Here is a 19,272-nt window from a genome sequence, read left to right on the forward strand (position 1 = left end):
ACTAAAAATAGAAAAATGGTTTCTGCCCAATAACTTTAGTTAGCATTGATAGATATTGATGAAACTTAGAGCGAAGGTAGCTTATGTGAAGAGCTAGCTTGGGAGGTGGGGTCAAGGTCACTTTTCCTTAAAATAGAAAAATGTTTTTCTGCCCAACAACTTAGTTAGAATTGATGGATAGTGATGAATATTAGTGTGAATATAGCTTATATGAAGCTGCAGATTGAACTTGCTCATACAACAAATTAATTGGCTATAATTTCTGATTGCCCATAACAAAAACCTGGTTTCGTCGCATTGCGGCGCTTCTAGTTATCATATGCTTTCCAGTGGTTTAAAGTGTTTTGTCAATGAAATGAAATCAATGTTTCACTGTTTGAAAGAGTGAAAATATTAAATTGATATTTTTCATTGTTTTGAAATCTTGGCCCAATCTCAAATTAAAATCAAACATGTGCACAGGGCTGGGACAAAATTCAACGACGTCATTTCCAAAATGAAGGTAGTGTGCATACAAATTAGCAAGATTTTCTAATAAAGTGTATTTAAATGACTTTTAACTCGAATTATAGGAATATAATGAAAAGAAAAATTGTTTGTTTCAGGGTAACATTGCAAAATACTTCACTTCGTGAACACCAAAAGTGAATATTTCATGTATATTTTGGTGCTCACTTGTTAAAATATATTACAATCTTATGCTGAAACAAACTATTATCCTCTATATGTTTTTTGTTTACATATTGTTCTTCCATCTTTTCATGTTTCTTTTATCAAATTTTTCCTGATGTGCAGTCTTCTTTTATTTTGAGCAAGGTTTTGTCATAGAACATGTATAATTTATATATGTTTTTAAGTGTAAATTTTTACATATCATTGTTCATTTGGTTTATGTTGTAAGACAACTGAAAATGATGATAAAACTCTTGGGGCTGTATAAAAGAAGTGTCATATTATAACTTTAAATTACATACAATTTCCTTAAATAGAACCACTTCCTTAACTGTTTTATACCAAAAGGAAGAGTGTTTAAATCTTAAAATATATTCTACAATTAAAATATGTGAATATTTATTATGAAACATGAGTTTTTAAAAATAAAGACACCGTTTTAAAGAAATTTTCAAATATTTACACTGATGTTGAGTAATATTTTAAAATTTCCTTAAGATGCTTTGTAAATAGGGCCCCTTTATTATTATAAGCAATGAAATAATGAAAACAAGTTCTGATTATTTTATAGGATAATTTGACATTGTTTTTAGTTTTGTCAATGAAGGTCAGGCAAGTTTGACATTAGACTCCACACAAATATACTGCAACATTTTTTAAGAGTATCTATCCTTTGTTTCAATAAAAACTAAATAGTAAAATGTTCATCTCGTAGGTTCGTTTGGTATTGCTGTCAGCCTTATCAGTGACGGCCAGGAAAAACTGAACTTGGACTCCATACAGAAACGCTGTAACACCCAGATTAACACCTTACCAGGTATGCCATCAGATTTACTGTAAATTGCATTGATGATTTAACTCCCTTTATCTCATGACAATGTTAAGGTATTGTCATAGCCTTGGTGTTGTTGTCATCAATATTGTTTATTGCCTTGATGTTGAAAAACATGAACCTTGGCCATAACTTTCGAGATATTTAAAGGAAACTTGATACACCTGTTGCCAGATACAATATGCACATGCAAAACAAGGCCCATAACTTTGACTGTAGTTATTGCTGAATAATCTATTATAATGAAAAACAAAATATCAATGTTGGGGTTTGCTCTGCTCTGCTCATACATTTTCAATGCATTGAATTCACAGTCATTGTTTCCCCATAAATATTTATATGGTAAGATGTTCACTATTAAATTGTTCACTAATTAAAACTATTGAATGGGTCATTAGTCAACAGTAAATTGGCTGAAAGAAGTTCTTGAATTTTGAACTTAATATCACTATTTTGTTAATTACAGATCCCTTGCCAAGTGATCTTGCTCACCCTGATGGCCCTGTGTATCTGGATGACGTTGTCTCTGCTGAAATCATCAACACTGACCTTACAAATTACAAGATTCAGACCTCTTCTGGGAAATTTAATGTTACTGATACAACACATAGCATGAAATCGGCCAGCCCTAGGAAGCTAAATGTTACTGAACTTAGCATGGTTCTAGCTAGCCCTGAGAAACATGTGAGTGGTAGACCTGATAAGCAAAGCCAAAATGGAAATGAGGGGGAAACTGAAGAAGAATTGGATGGTGATGATGATGATGATGATGATGATGATGATGATGATGATAAAAATGATGTGAATGAGTTTGAAAAAGATGGAACTTATGAAAATGGTTTTATTACAACTAATGGAGACATATGTGAACCTTATGTTGAAGATGAAAATGACGAGATTTTAAATGCTGAAACTGACATTAAGTTACATTTTGAGATTGCGGGTGATAGATCAGATAAAAGCTCAACTTTAAGACATAAAGAAGATGCAGGAAAGAATGAAACTAATGATACAAAGGGAATGGCAAATGACCCAGAAAGAGAATTGATCTCTGACATCAAAGAAACTGAATGTCTTATAGAAACGCCAGTGCTAAGTGGTGTTAATAGACAAAAAAATGATGGGGCTAGTAGTTCTACTGGAACAAAAGAACAAACAGTCTCTGTTGAAAACAAAACAGTCTCCTTTCAGAACCATTCATTAACATCTGTGGTTAGAGAGAGACTGAACAACACATGTTCTTCTATGGAAAAGGTTAGATTGACAGATATATATAAGTCAAATATAGGTTTTAAATCACTTAGAAAGTCGCATACTTATTCATCTGCAATAGAATCTTTGTTAGCATTTAGAAATGACGTGTCTGGAGTGAGTTCAGCTGTTGCAAAAGCGGATTCCTGTATCATTCCGAGATGTAAAGAAACCCACCCAGAGTTGGCAAAGCTGAAAGAAAACATTACTGAAATACAAGATACATTAAATGATGGATTTTCAGGTAGCAGGTCAGAAACTGTGAGACTCCTTGCTAAGAACAATGATATAAAAGAGGGTGAAGACTCAGGCGCTACTCACTTTGATGGACCCAACCAAATGAAGGTTGCAGTGGAGGAGCAAATAGAGATAACAAAGAACAGTTGTCAAAAATCTAGGATAGGCATTGAAGAGAATGATTCGAACCAAACCCAGAATGAGAGACATGTTGAAAAAACACAGCAAAGTTTGGAAAAAGCTAGTAAAGAAAATGTGATGATATATAATATTGTTAGCACTGGTAAATTTCGGGAATTGACAGTAGAAGAATGTTACAAGAAAAAAGTACATTTGCTAGAAACCAAACAAGAAATAGGTCCTGAAATATCTTCAACAAAGAATTTTATGTCAAAGGAAAACAGACTGCGTTCTAATGGAATGCAGAAAAAAGAACAGAAGCCAAGGAGACAAAAGCAAGGCTACCATAACAAATTTGCCATCGGTTATCTGCTTCAACAGCAAACAATGGAAGAGAAGGACGATGTTGAAGATGAAGTAAGTGCTGATGAGACACTTAAAGATTCTGAAGAAAATATAGAAGGTGGTTCTAAAGGCTCAGGTAGTACAGGGTCAGCAGCAAATTTAATAGATAAGCATACTAGAATAGTTGAAGATATAACACCAGATTTATCACCTGAGAAAGAAATTTGTCCATTAAAAAGAAATGAATTTGCAGAAACTCTGTCAAGCTTTAAACAAAGTCTGGATGAAGTTAAAGGTATCCAAGACTTGAAGAGTACTGAGCTAGTTGCTGAAACAAAGGGTTGCTTTCACCAAAAAGATGATGATTTGTTAACTAGCTCTAAAGAGCCTAATGACGAAACAAATGATGTTTTCAAGCTCAACGATGATGATTTATGTACTAGCTCTGATGATTCAAGTGATGATTCAAGTGACGATTCAATGTCTTCAAGTGATGAATCTGATTCTGAAAGGGAATACAGAAATGAAATCAAATCATTAATGTCCAAGAGACAAAACAGCACCTCAAGAAAGTCTCAATCATACACGGACAACAGCCAGCATGATGACAAGTGTTATTCAAAAGTATCTGTTAATGGTAAGTCATTTGTACTAACAAAAGAAAACAAGAAAACTCAGCCTAAGGAAAGTCAAATTGGAAACCATCTCACAAATGGTGGTAATTATTTATGCAGGGCAAAAAGAGAAACAACAAGGGATTCTTATCAGGAGAAAATGGAAACTTGGTATACGCAATTTCAAGAGTGGCAAAAGTTGTATCAAACACCTGACCCGAACATCACAGCCAGAAGTCATTCTCATTTTGATTACAGACAAAATCCATACTATTATCAACATCATCACCATCAATTCTATAATCCCCAGATGCAGTTTTATAGCCCATATCAGAGTGGTCGTGGTGGAGGTGCATTTCACCATCAGTCAGATAACTGGAAAGGTGCAAGTTTCAATGATCAGAATCAGTATATAAAGCAAATGTGTAGACAACCCAAGCCTGTGGTCAAGAAAAAGAAAGAAATGTGAAAATATTATTAAGAAGATTTCTATGAGAATACTGATATGCACATGTAATTTGAAGAGAAACAAGAATGGACATTTTACAAAGTGGGTTCTTATTGGGGTATTTGTCCCAGAAATGTTTTGATTTTTTGCTAAACATCTTCGTTACATTTAAATGAAAACTGTTGCTGCTATTCATAGATAACATCATTATATTTTAGCAATTTTATGGGTGGCAGGAATATCAAATAGCAATGAATGGGATGCAACGTTAATTTAATGTAAATGAATTCCATTAACCCTAAAAAATGTCTGATATCATATACCTAAATTTTGCTTTTGTCATGCAATGTTTTATATTTTATGATATCAATAAAATGAGGTTGAAATCGAATCACGTTTTCGTCTTTCAATGCCATTGTTATTACAAAACAAATCCAGTTCAGAAATAAACTCATTCAACCACCAGTGTACATGTTCAACACAGCTATACCTTCTGTTGAATCTCACAAACATTAGGTATTTTTTCTCTGATGATTGCAGTTGGCGTTGTGTTATTAACTACATCAAAGATAAGGCATGGCCCATAGTTAATATAATGAAACGTATTTGTTACCGTCTTGATAGGCGGACCCTGGTAGTTTTTCTCAATTATTAGGCCAATCTTAGGTGTATGAAGATGCTATCTGTGATAATTTACACAATATTAAAAAGTCGACCTGGACAAAAAATATTGTGCCCGTATACTTCCTGGTTGTAGTCGTCTGATTTCTCTACGATTGCTTCAAGGGAAAGTTTAAATACTAGACGAGAAAAACTCAAGCTTCTTCTCTTCTTTAAAATGAAAAATGGTTATACGCCAGATTATCTGTCGGGTTAGGTTACCCAGACAGTAGGACAAGCTTCAACAGGATCTCTTAGAAATCCACCATATCCAGTTTCCGAACCCGGCCATCCATGTATTTTAATGAATTCCTTCCTTCTACAATACCAGCATTGACTTGCCTCCAAGATTAGAACCACTATTCGGATAAGCCCAAAACTCCTAAACCGCCTCCGCAACGATTGTAGTTCCCATGATCATCATCTGATTAAAGAAATATTTTCCCGTCACTTTTAGGTAGATCTGAGTAGGTGTGGAAATCGGGAGACTATGCACCACTTTTTCCTCTTTTGTCCTCTCTCTGCTGAGCAAAGGCATCATATGCGCATAACTGTTCATTCTCTGACTGAGGTAACCCTCCGTTCATGTTTTATAAGGTGAAGTCATCGTTTTATTTACATGTCAAAAGATATTGGAAGCCAGTGATCGACTAGACCCACCCACATTCACAACACATCTTATTCTTCCTGTTTTCTCATACTGTATTATATTTTTAAAATATAATACAGTATGAGAAAACAGGAAGAACAAGATTAAAGACATAAACGATGCGATTTTGAATAGGGATGTCACTTTAATCGTATTAAAATTTAATACGATTAAATTGACACTCCTATTCAATATCTATACATACACATAGCAAACAAACACAAATTTTGAGTGATAAACCTGTAACTACTTACTAAATAATGCATTTATGTAAAATATTAATAGCTGAAAACGCACAAATGTTAAATGGTTGGTGAGTGCTCAAAGAATTAGTGCGATCGACCATCGTCTCATAAGGTAGAAATACCGTGTTTTCTGCATTTTTCTTTCAAATTAAACTCGGTATCCTTCATAAGAACCATTGTTTCCGACATTTATTCGTCCATTTTGGTATATTAAAACAATTGCATTAATTGTGGTTAATCTTATTTGGGAGTAAGAGTGCATCTTTAAGCAATTCCTAAATAAACATTTGATTCTAAGTTATAGGTAATTTACAATCACATTCAAGTGTCTGTGTTTAAAACATAGTTTAACATGATAGTAAGTTCATTAGTTAAACCTGTCTTAAATGCCATTTATAATGTATCATAGCAGGGAAAGGAACTTGATGAGTATTTTCACCGTTCTTATCCTGAGTTTTGAATTCGTATTTATAGTGAAATGTTGTTTATTTTTGCTCAATAAAATGTGTTTAAACCAAAGAAATCATGGCTTAAACCGTGAGACATCCGTCACAATGAGACATCTCACGCAAAGAACCCTATCTAGCCTGCTACTTATGAAACAAACCATTCAAGAAAATGACAAGGCTGTGCTCAATTCTGCCTGCTGATATTTAAATATCAAAATGAAGTAATTAGGCCCCAATAACTGAAGGACTTGACTAATAAAGTCAGCCACACATTGATTAAATGTACAAGCCTTTCAAATGCAACGTGACAACTAAAATGAGTAATATGATAAATATTTTATCGTGTGCGACATTCGCACACCGCTTGTAATTTAGAAGACAGTTAACTGACAGTTTATTTCTGTTTTAGTGTTCAATTTAATGCATGTTAAATTTGACAAATGTCTTTGCTGAGAATCAGTTTAATTGACAGATAATTATAAGTCAATTAAAGTGAAGTTAATTAGATTGATTAGGTATTGTATGATATCGATGTGGTTAAATCATTATTTTGATGCTTACAAACGTTTCCTTTTTTGTTTTTACTTTCATAAACCCATAATAAAGACGTCTCTAACGTCGCCAGCATTTCAAGAATGTTTTTTCTTTGTTCGAAGAATTAAGTGATCAGGAAAATGTTAAATTGATTTGAACATGTTCCATGAAATGATTGTTTTGACATTATGGCGTGGAATTTACATTCATCGCATATATCATCTATTACGTGTTTGAAAATAATGTCCGTTAAGGACTCGATGTCTCTTTATTGACAAACACACTTGTAATCCATTCGTTGACTTGAGTACCTAATAGCACTCTGATGTTGACTTATACATACATGTGAATATACAATACTTTTGATCATATATAACATTCAAAATTCATATCAAATAATTATTTGAGTTAATACTAGTCTAGTGTTCTTCCAGAAATCGTATTCATTGATATTATCAATTTAGGAAGCAAATAAAATTTGCTTACACTAAATAGCACTTATTTACAAAACCAGCATCTTAAATAATGCTAAATGCCGACCCAAACCATCTACCAATTTCGAATTACTATAATTTTATTATTTATAAAATTATTTTATGAATTTTGATCTGTTCACTCAAACGTTCCGAAGCCAACCGTGTATAATTTGAAACACACTACATATATATGACATAACATCAAGGAAAATATTTGCGCACCACACGTATTTGGGCACTGCCACTTCTTCACCGTATATATGTATCATGAAGAATGTATTTCACCCATAAACAACAGTGACATCGTTGTTGAAAAGTTGTTGCTAGTTTGCAACCCAGTTAAGCAATAAGCAATCGAATTTGTTGATTCTTATTCGTGTAAAAGTAGCTTCATTGAATAATGTTCACATTAATTATTTAACCGACTTAAGCGTTTCAATCTGGCGTAAAACCCTTTTTGTGGTTGGACATAGACGGCCGAGCAATTGATAAAAAAATCGTATCAAATTCGTTTAATTAGTCGTGCATTGTTTTTAGGCTGTAGGCCGCTAGGCCTGCATATTTTTATAACCGTATCTCGGAAATCACATCGGCAGATTGACATAACATAAACCTAATTAATATGTTTAATGCATTTTGTTGGGATGCATTTGGTTTAGCTGGCATACCCTGGTAGTAAATTAAATACGCCTACGTCAAGTTTGAAGTGTAAAGTAGATTTTACTAAAAAATCCTTAATGCTTTATCCGTGGCAGAGCATTGTTTATGACACCGAAGCTCCAGATAGTTTTATATGATATTGAGAATTACCCCATACCTTATAAGTAACCATTTGGCGTATTCCACATTTTAAGTGACTTATTCCTCTTTATGATCTCATTGAGAATCAACATTAAACTCTAAAAGTTTTCGCGAAAGAAGTTATGGGCGAGTATATACTATCTTTATAGATGTTTATGTTAATAATTATGTTTTACAATATCATGACTACACTCACATAACGTTGCAGGCCGAAAGTCATTCAACGCTTTAAGCGCTTTGATTGTTGTATGATATATTGCTGCAGGATTCATTATCGAACGTCTGACTCATATTTTGTTTTTGAGGAACCAACAATCAATCATTTATTTCGCTGTGGTTCATATGGTAATTACAACACATGCGCTTTTATTCAATTTTGATCATCAAAGAAACCTGTCAGAACTCAGTCTAATGCATCAAAGAAGCCTGTCATGCTGCCAGGTGAGCCTTAATGAGATCAAGTGGCGTTGTTGCATTCTTATAGGTGACTGAGTAATAAATAAGAAACGGTGCGTTATAGTGCACACCCTTCATTGTCATAGCTACCTTTCAAATGTGCTTTAATTGACAAAGAGAAAGGGCATTGTTTAAATTGACTTTTTATTTGTTGTTGTTGTAAACTAAGACGGTTATATAAATATACATAGAGTACGCTATCTGTATAGAGTGTTGCGTCCGTCACGTCGTGTCACTTTGTCGCGTCCAACTCCTGAAACATATCCATGTGGTAAGCATGAATATTGCACCCATTCTCATGTATATCTATATATATCTATTATTATTCACAATATTGTTATACGTGAACATTCTCCATATTTCTTGAGCTATTCTTGAATTGTTATTGTTATTGGCTACCTTGTAACGATGATCACACATATGAATATTTTGTATAATTGTATATATTTGTTTGATGAGATGCTTTGTTGCATAAGTCGAAATAAACTTCTGTTCTGTTCTGTTCATGTAACTTCATAGGAATGTTGATCAGCAATACAAAACGTTCGTCTGCAATTTATGTGACATTTCACTCGCTTTAACAAGTATTCAATGGGCGTCAGTGGATATTTATCACATCTTTAATATCTCAATGTAATGTTGTTAGCATAGAAAATGGTACATCCTCAATTAATGTGACATTTCACTCGCTCAACAAGTTTTCAAGTGACACCTTAAGGTATTTATCACATCTTTGATAGCTCAATGTAATGTTGGTCAGCATAGGAAACTGTACATCTGCATTTTTATGTGACATTTCACTTGCTCAACAAGTGCTCAAGTCGCGTCTGGGGATATTTATCACTTCGTTAATAGCTCGTTTTAGTGTTGGTCAGCATTAGGAAAATGTACATTTGCAATTTGTGCGACATTTCACTCGCTGTGACAATTATTCAATCGGCGTCTGGGGGTACTTATCACATCTGTGATAGCTCTCGTTTTCTATAACATAATAACTAGAATGCTGTGTTTTGACACAGTAGCTACGCATTTCTAGCTGTTCCTTGCAAACTTTTAAATAATACATCATAGGGCGCTGTGTTGTATATCTTATAGAAAAAAGCATGTTGAAATAATGTTGAAATGGCAACAAAAGTGGACATGAACACTTTATTTGTTTTGTGCACATTTGAGTAATTAAAGAAAGGTTTAACACTGAGTGTAATTTTAATATAAACTCTTGTGTATCTAGGTTGTGGAGAAATTTACAAATGTTATGAGCAATATTCTTTTCTTCGGATGTTTGTTTTTTAAATTAATTGGCATACTGTTTTAAGCTATTTTCGTTGCCTATGAAGTACGTTTATGCACAGTTTAAGTTCAAATGTACTCAAATATTTATAACATATAAATGTGGTTATATTTTAATACTGAACAATTGAAGATCGCATGGAGGTGACTACGCGATTCACGAGGAAATGTTGAAAATTGCTGCATCCTGATATAAGTTATATAATGTTATGGAGTTTAAAATATGTAAGAAAATGAAACAAAAAATAGCTTTTAAAATCTCGAAAGAAATCAACATAGGTTTTTCCCCGACTAATTTTAGTTTAAATTCAACCTAAAAATTGTATGTATAATGTAATTTTTGTCTTTTGTTTTGCATATTAATATCTATGTAAAAAAAAACTACGGAAAACTACTCACTATATCGCACGGAGGTGACTCCCTGATTCGCAAGCAAATGTTGAAAATTGCTGCATTATTCATGTTAAAGGTTAAATAATGTTCCGGAATATAAAATGTAATATAAATGTATGAAAACGAAACAAAAAAATAACCAAAATAGGTTATTCCTTGACCGAATTTAGCTTAAATTAACCCAATATTAGTATTTATAATGTAATAATCAATACATCTTCAAATAAATCTTGTGAACTGGATCCGATACCAACATGGCTATTAAAATCATGCGTGACGGTCGATGAACTTAATAATAATAATAATAATGATACTTTTCCTCATTTGTTTTACATGTTATGACTCGGCAAGCAACACCCTGTCAAATGATACCAAACGTATACTAGGCATCAACATTTTACTTGATTGACAATATATCTATCAGCTTACTTGCTTACTGGTGGGTAGGCGACTGCATGGTTTATAGCATGTGTAAATCCATAGATTTATATCAACAAGTTCAAAGGTAGAAAAGTAAATGTGCCGTGAACACACTCAGCATAAGTTACAAAGCAGGAAGCGATATCATTCATTTTTTAGTTTGAACGTATGAAGAAGGTACATGGTATATTTCTCAAAAATGATTTAAGATAAGATCTTTATCTTTTGCTAAGATGTAATTTCAGACGCGAAAGGCTAGATATATAGGATATGGAGATATGGTATTTGAACATTTGCATATTTTCATTCAATCGTTATTGAAGGCAGGAGAATATTAAATGAAATAAAATCTCAAATGTATTAAAAAATTTTGAGGTTATGTTAAGCAAGCGACAATTGTTATGGAGTGTCTGAGAAAAATAAACTATGATTTAAATGAAACCAAGAAGTTAATAACTGATGTTATGACTTCCTGAATAAAATTATCATAAACATTGAAAACGGCATCCGCGAAAACAAATTTATGATCATTGACTCTATTTTGTTGTACTTATGAAGAACAAGGTACATACTCAGTTGGTTAATTGTTTAATACCACTTTGATTTTTAAGATTATAATACATTTAAATATACATGGACAATGCCAGTCCAAACACTCCACAAACAGAGCAATGACATTGTGTCTATGAACCAACAGTCACGCATGTGTGTTGCATCCTCCTTTTGAGGTAACTTGATACTCAGAAATTGATCATCGTTTATAAAATCGCATGCTTCTAGATGCATCTAGAAGCATCATACTTCTTTTAATCCTAATGATTGAAATGGCAAGGTAAAGTTTAAGGTTTGTAGTTTTCGATGAGATTAATAAGTCGAAGCAATAGTTCAGTTGGTAGCGCTTCTTGCTAATAATCCGGCGAACGATGGTTCTAGACCTACACCCAGGGCATTTTGTTCGTACAGGTTAAATGTTATTAATGAACGCCAATCATTTGTAGCTGTTACAATAATTGTTCCAATGCCGAGACTCTTGAAAGAGAAATATTCTACCTTTTATCAAAATATACATATGCATGCATGTTTCCAGGCTATCTGTAAAACATGAACTGATTGGACTCCCTGTCATAAGTACGTACTTTTAACTTATTCAGAGACTTTTTGAGAAATTTACTTTCTTTAATACATTCACTTAAAAAACCGTTGTCGGAAACCCCCGATACTCTACTGCGCTATGCTTCGCTGTATACTGTGGGCGATTTGGCGAGGAAAATCTCGTAATCATGAATCTTTCGGAGCTCCTCGGCCATTTTATCGAAAACAACCTCGGATGTATTTGGACGGTTTACATACTCAAAAAGTGGTACGTTTAAGTCAGCTGCAAGTAGATCGCGTAGTAATTTTATTTAGCAGTTAAACTTTGTGACATTACTCTTGGATTCTTAAATAAGTTTGCAATAATACAATTCAATGGCAATCAATTTAAACTTAGATCAATAAATACAACTCTAAAACACTACATTTAATTAATGATATAATTCAAATTTTTACGAACTTCTTCAACTGATGTACCTGCATACATCCGAGGTTGTTTTTGACAAAAATGGCCGAGGAGTTCCGAATGATCATGAATACGTTTAAAACAGTCCATGAAAACACTCCCCTACAATACTGATATGCTTAAAGACATCAGCATAATCATATTGTTTCGAAGAACTTGTACCTTTAGGATACTCCTCTCGCAAAAAATGGTTAATTTGTGATTATTGAAGCTGCACTCTCACAGATTGAACGTTTTGACAACTATTTTATTTTTTGTCTTGGAACGAGCCAATTTTAACGAAAATCCATAAAAACCAGTTATATAAGATTGCTGACAAAAAATTAGATCGCAGATTTTTATATTTCAGTTCAAAAATGATGTTTTATGCATTTTTCTTAAACCGTTAGTAACGGTTTAAGCCATCGAACACTAACTTTCGAACGGAAATATGAAAATCTACGATCTGATTTTTTGTCAGCAATCATATATCATTGGTTTGCAGATATTTACGCATAAATTTGCTCTTCCCAAGACAAAAAATATTTTTTTTTGTAAAAAAGCTGTGAGAGTGCAGCTTTAAGGTGTCATTACCGATTACATTGCACAAGCCTTCTCCTTCATGTATGACGTAGATAACATTTCTACACGTGACCTGGACACGCTTTATAGTTCCGCAGCCTATTGTATAAAATTTGGTATGTTATCCGCAAGTTATTCTTTCAAGCACTTACATTTAAATGATTTTATTGGTTAATACTAATTCTTTCATAAATATTGACCATTCATTAACAAGTTTGGGTAAACTTGACCAAACCCAACAGATAACCAGGTTTATACAATTGGCTGCCGAAGTACACATACCTGGATTATGTAAACCTAAAAAATATATTTCACACGTAAAGGTATAAGTTTCCTTTCGTAAAGTTTGAATTAATGAACATGTTGCGGTGTTCATTGCGTAAATCACATTCATACACAGTATTTAATAAAACGCGAAATGTATTTTTCAGTGGTCAATAATTTTATTGTTATCAAATGGTCTGTTAAATTAAACTATATTAGAAACTCGTATGAAAACGATGCCTTTGTTATAAAAACAATTACATTATTGAAAATGGCTAATTCATTTAAGCTTGGATTGCATTTGGGATTGTTGAAGTTGAAAGAAGGAATGTTATTGGGCAAAGCAATTTGCAAATATTATGCACCTGAGAGATGAGTTATACGAATATTCAACTGTTTAAGTCGATTGTAAGGATAGCATTTGCCAATATGTTTCTTTAAATTGATTGGTCAATATATATCCAATACTGAGCCAATCAAAAATCATGTATGAACTGTAATAATCATAACTCACGTGACTTTGCCTTTATAAAATTACCTATAGTCATCATTAGTTATTCTGTAATATATCACGTAATAATTTTAGTACTACCCTAGCGTTCAGTCTAAAAATAGATTTCTTGCTTTTTTAGCGCATGGACGCAATCACGAGGCGCTTATTAAATTTAGTTTAAAACCGTGTTAGGAGACGCTTAGCTTTCCGTAGACGTTACAGGTGTAAACAATTGTTCAGAACTTTGATATGTTTACGACGTTGTTGCCAAAAATCAAATTTAAACAAGTCATTTGACAATAGAATAAAACTTTAAACAATGTTTTAAAGGGACTGTACACCAGATTGGCACCTAAAACAGTTTTTTTTCTGTAACGAATCTCATGAAATTATTTAATTTTTTTTTTTACTCTTTTATATACTAATTGTTAAAAAATATACCAAAATGTAAAAAAAAATCGAGTCGGAGACGGGGTTCGAACCGGTGTCGCCAAAATTGCAATCAGGTATTGTATCCACTGTGCTACGAAGGCTTATTAATAACTACACGGTTGGAATATTTAAGCTTTAAGCTTGGTAATTTCACGTGATAACATCGACTAGCCAATCACGCATAAGGAATGAATTCTACTAGGTAGAAATACCTAGTAATCTTTTTTAATGTAAAAATACGAAAAAACTGCAAAAAATAAATAAATTGTAAAGTATGTGGTACTTCAGTTAGTAAGTTTCAATGCAGTGTACACATCGATACCAAGTTTATGTCAGTTTTCGACAATTTATTTTTCGCTATTTCATCATACGGAGTACAGCCCCTTTAAGTTTGAATAAGAGATACTTATAAAAAATGATTAAACAATAATCAAATTAGCACTGATTGCCATCTTATTAAGTACAATACTTGGCAAAAATGAACATTCCATGAAGAAAGTCACCTCTGCAGAACTCATTTTCGTAGACAACGTGATAATATTATGTTTGCTTAAACTTTTGTTTGAAGTGGATATAAATAATCAATTCGCTTAATCGATGTACATCCTGGTTATTAACAATTTGATCAAGTACATATATATCATAACACTTGTTCTAAATAAATAGTGTTCATTTATTTGTACGAAGCAATGGATTCACTTTTATGACCATTCATCGTTCAAATGACATTCCATAAACCGCTTGTGGTTAATCAGCCCGCAAGGAAATGATCTTTTAAAGTTGTTCAAAAAATAGTTGTTTCTGTACATACCCCCTTTTTGAAGCAACAATAAAAAAATACAAAACTATCTCGTAAGAAACGGCGTGGTTTATATTAAAAAATCCCAATTTTTCAAGTCGCAAAGATTCTTAAAAGTCTGAACTGAATAGCTAAAACTGATGTCCTGATTTTAAAATTCATTCACAAAAATATTTCTTGTTGTTCAGGCCGTCAACATGTTATGAAAGAAATGACCGGCAGAAAGACATAAGGAATTGTTGATATTTATACTGTAAAAACGGATGGCCGAATTCGAAACATTTCACAGCAATGCTCTATTTTTTAACCTTTGTCAAAGTTCTTCCAGTCGTCGCGAATTATAAAAGACATGGTCATCGCCTATTTGCTTGGCGTCGGTAACCCTGTACGGACGTTGTTGAAGCTTAATGATTAAAATAACATATTCGCAAAAAGGAGAGCTATTGTACGTACATGGTTTTGTTGATAAATTTTTAGATCTTTGTTATGGATAATATTATATGAATTTATTTGTTCCGAGTACCTGAACAAATACTAATGGTTTTATTTATTTCTGCACTAAATATTTTGTATAGCTGAAAGTGAATGGAATTCTATAAAAGGAATGAAAATGTGTACTTCCGTGTTCTAACTTTTATGCAATGCTTTTCACACTCGATTATCCTAAATAATAGTAAACATGTATGTGCATGAAACTCTTCCTGTTAGCTGTTACTCATGGGGGCGTGAGCAGTGAGCCTAATATTTATGTCAATGAAAGTCTTAATCAATCTAAAAAATGTTAACATTACTCATTTATTCAACACTCTTTTTCAATTTACTGATGAAGTAGATTTAAATAGAAGAGACAAATCATTGATGAGTGCTGAATGGAGTGTTTCCATAGATCAAAGCCCTGAGTAAAATATATATGTTTTAAATGGAAACAGTTGAAGCGAGAGTAGGATGATGAAACAAACTTGTAAAGTGATAACAAGCACTATAAGATATGCTATTATTTATGTTTCATAAACATGGTTGTAAATCTAAATTTTCAATTTTGTATGTCCGTTTGCGTTACAGCAAATCCGGTCGGTAAATAAACCACAGCGTGAAATAGTGGCGATGGATTAAATGACTGCACGAAGAAAGATAATAAAATGAAACGAGTATCGCAGTTTTATTAAAAATAAAATACATGGATTTCATATCCACTGCACATGGCAAAACTCATTGATAGTATAACAATTTTACACAATCTATTTTCAAATAATGTTTCATATTTCATGATTTTATTATGCATCGTATCAAAACATACAGAATTTTACAAGGCTCATTGGAACAATCTGTTTATAATATCACGTTCAATTTAGCAAATGTTATCACGAGACCTTACGTGATGTGATTACGTCCTTTATGAAAATCACAGCTTATGATGGTCTTGTCGATTCCTGACTTCGTCCTTCTTTTCACCACGACCATCATGCAAGCAACTTGTTTAGCTGGAATGCGTCAAACAGATTTAATCATCATTACGTTATGGCATAGTTTATAAGTATATTGCAATAATTGATCTGAATAGCACTATTGCTTTAAAAACTACATTTGAAAACCACTATAGATGGGTAAGAACATGGATGTTTTATCTGCTTTTTAGTGTAATGTCAGTTATCACCTTGTCCAATTAACCATAAAATAAGCTTGTACCTTTATATAGTTATGAAACGCATACTGTTGTATGTTCTACTAAAGGGAAACACTATATAAGCATATTTACCAATGGTCGAGTTTCCCACAGGGTCCACACGCTTTTTCTTCCGGAACGCATCCGCCTTTCGTATTATCGAACACTTCTCCAACAGCACATTTGATCGTGCCAATGTAGTTTCCTCCCTGGCAATGAACGTAACGATCACATCGTCCGAAATCGTCCAGATAAAACCCGTCTACTTTCGTACCGCACTCGGGCATCATTCCCCCGTGTTCTCGAGGAATCATATCCAATGAAACGCATTCGTTCTTTTCCGGATGGAAGAACTGTGTGCCGTCTACGTCAGGTTTGCATTGGTCCTGCTTGACTGTGCGCTCCTTGTAACAAACGGCGTAGAACGGGGTCCATAGTTTGCCTGGGTGAACGTTCATTCCATCACGTTTACCTACACAGCTTGGTAATCGGACGTAACAAGGGATACAATGGGAACTGCCGCACAAATAGCTTTTGTATTGACCTGAGGAAGACAGAATCATATTATCATTTGTTTCAGTTATAAACCCAATGAAATAAGTTCGTAATTATAAACAAAATAATCCAAGTAATTTAAAGATATACCAAGTAGAGCCTTTATTCGAACTAGAATGTTAAATATACTATTGTTTTATTTCTTACCACGAATACATAAACAGATGCCAACTTACAGCCATCCTTGAATTCCGTCCTGGTTCCACATTTGACATTCTCAAAATTGTCACACTGTTTGGTCTCTGTGTTAAACAGCTGGGGGTAACGGCATTCAACAAGGTGCTGTTCAAAGAATCGGGGTATCCATGTGTAACGAACACTACAATTGTAAAAGGCTTGACATTCCGTGGGGTGGGGGAACACGCCACCATATAAGTTACATCGTTCCTCTGGGCTAAGAGGCCCTAAAAAGCAAATATAATTTGTCTCAACTGACTCATACCTTTGTCTACTATATATTTTATGCCTTTAATGCCTTCTGTGGGTTGCAGCCACAGCAAAATGAATATGTATTACAATGGAATTGGATTTTCCATGTGTGAATTAATTACTTTATATTGATGTAAAATATTCGAAACAAATAATGACTTATGTGTAAATGAGTTTTATGACTCTGATAACAATCTCCTAATTTGATGACTCTGTTGACTTATGTTCGAATTAAATTCTCTAATAAGGGATCAACAGAAAACAAGAAAAAACAAAATTGAGGATAACAACATCGTTAGAGCTCACCTTGATCTGGCGATTCGGTTATGTGGCTGCCGCTTCCATCTGTTGTTTTCTTGCAGTCATCGTAAATAGAACCTTTAGGAACACAAACGTTCGAGCTGGAGCTGAACACAGAACCTGGAGCACAAGGTGGCATCTCCACGGGATTCCCGAACACACACAAGTAGTAGCCGGTACAGTCGGCCTTTCCGATGATCTTATATTCACCCGGAGTGCATTGCACGAGTTCGTTTTGGCCAGCAGCGATTAATGTTGCGGCGGCCAAAGCATACAACGCTGTGATGCATCCAATCATTGTTTCGCTATCAATAACGTTTTGTTTAGTATATTACAGTTTATGAATTATACCGGAAAATATAAATGCTTTTAATATTGTAAAGCATGTAATTTAATGCTTTTCCGAAAAATACAGTCCTCGATAAAGTAAGCCTAGCTTTGCTATGATACTTCTCAATCTTCAATCTGAGAATAGTTTCAAGTTGTAGGATGCGAATATATATAGTTGTGCGTAAACCGCATGTAGGCGGGTCTTTGTAGCAATTATTAATATTTGCTCTTGGTTTTAAAAATGAAAATGCATTAACCCATGTTAATGGCATATGTTTAAGTAATGCATATTTTAATAAAGTTTCTTAATTAAGACGTTTTCCGGATATGTTTAGGTGCATATAAGGATAATTAAATTTAAATTTAACCACTTTACTCGTATTATCTGTTATAAAATACGAAACGTTGTAAGATGGTTTTGTATTTTCTACATTATGCCTTTTAAGGAAGCTTGGTGATAATTTGATACTAATTGAATCTGCTGTAATGTCAACCTTTATCCCGCATAGTGTATATACTGTTATATACAATGAGTAACCAATTTTTTTTCTGATTAAAACAAACATCAATCTTACTGATTGTTCCAAAAATATTCGAGCTATCATATTTCAAAATTCCCCTGCTGAATTTGTTTCATTTCTTTGTGATGCTTTATAATCAGCAATGTTAAGTAATTATTCCGCATTGGCGGCGTGAGCGGGAACAACGTACACTCGGGGACGAACATTAAAACATAATACAGTAACACACACCAGGCATTGTGAACGGGAACACCATACACTGGGGGGCGAACATTAAAACATAATACAGTAACAGGCATTGTGAACGGGAACACCGTACACTGGGGAACGAACATTAATACCTAATACAGTAACACACATCAGGCATTGTGAACGGGAACACCGTACACTGGGGGATGAACATTAAAACATAATACAGTAACACACACCAGGCATTGTGAACGGGAACACCGTGCACTGGGGGATGAACATTGAA

General features: G+C 33.7%; 2 protein-coding genes across 2 annotated transcripts in view; one reads left to right on the top strand and one right to left on the bottom strand.

The window, feature by feature from the left end:
* Positions 1 to 4,910, top strand: part of LOC128218168 (kinesin-related protein 4-like) — a 28,999-nt gene extending 24,089 nt beyond the window's left edge. Inside the window, exons 9-10 of the mRNA XM_052925741.1 lie at positions 1,388 to 1,489; positions 1,971 to 4,910. Of these exons, the coding sequence (XP_052781701.1) occupies positions 1,388 to 1,489; positions 1,971 to 4,540 (2,672 nt within the window). The 3' untranslated portion in view covers positions 4,541 to 4,910. The remainder of the gene's footprint in view (positions 1 to 1,387; positions 1,490 to 1,970) is intronic.
* Positions 4,911 to 16,144: 11,234 nt separating this feature from the next.
* On the bottom strand, positions 16,145 to 18,429 carry LOC128217806 (uncharacterized). Its single transcript, XM_052925201.1, has 4 exons — positions 17,953 to 18,429; positions 17,394 to 17,621; positions 16,756 to 17,206; positions 16,145 to 16,480 (listed from the first exon to the last, which is right to left on the bottom strand). The coding sequence occupies exons 1-4, from the start codon at positions 18,242 to 18,244 to the stop codon at positions 16,477 to 16,479; spliced, it is 975 nt and encodes a 324-aa protein (XP_052781161.1). The 5' UTR covers positions 18,245 to 18,429; the 3' UTR covers positions 16,145 to 16,476.
* Positions 18,430 to 19,272: the final 843 nt, after the last annotated feature.

The sequence above is a fragment of the Mya arenaria genome, chromosome 14 (assembly GCF_026914265.1).
Source record: "Mya arenaria isolate MELC-2E11 chromosome 14, ASM2691426v1".
NCBI lineage: Eukaryota > Metazoa > Mollusca > Bivalvia > Myida > Myidae > Mya > Mya arenaria.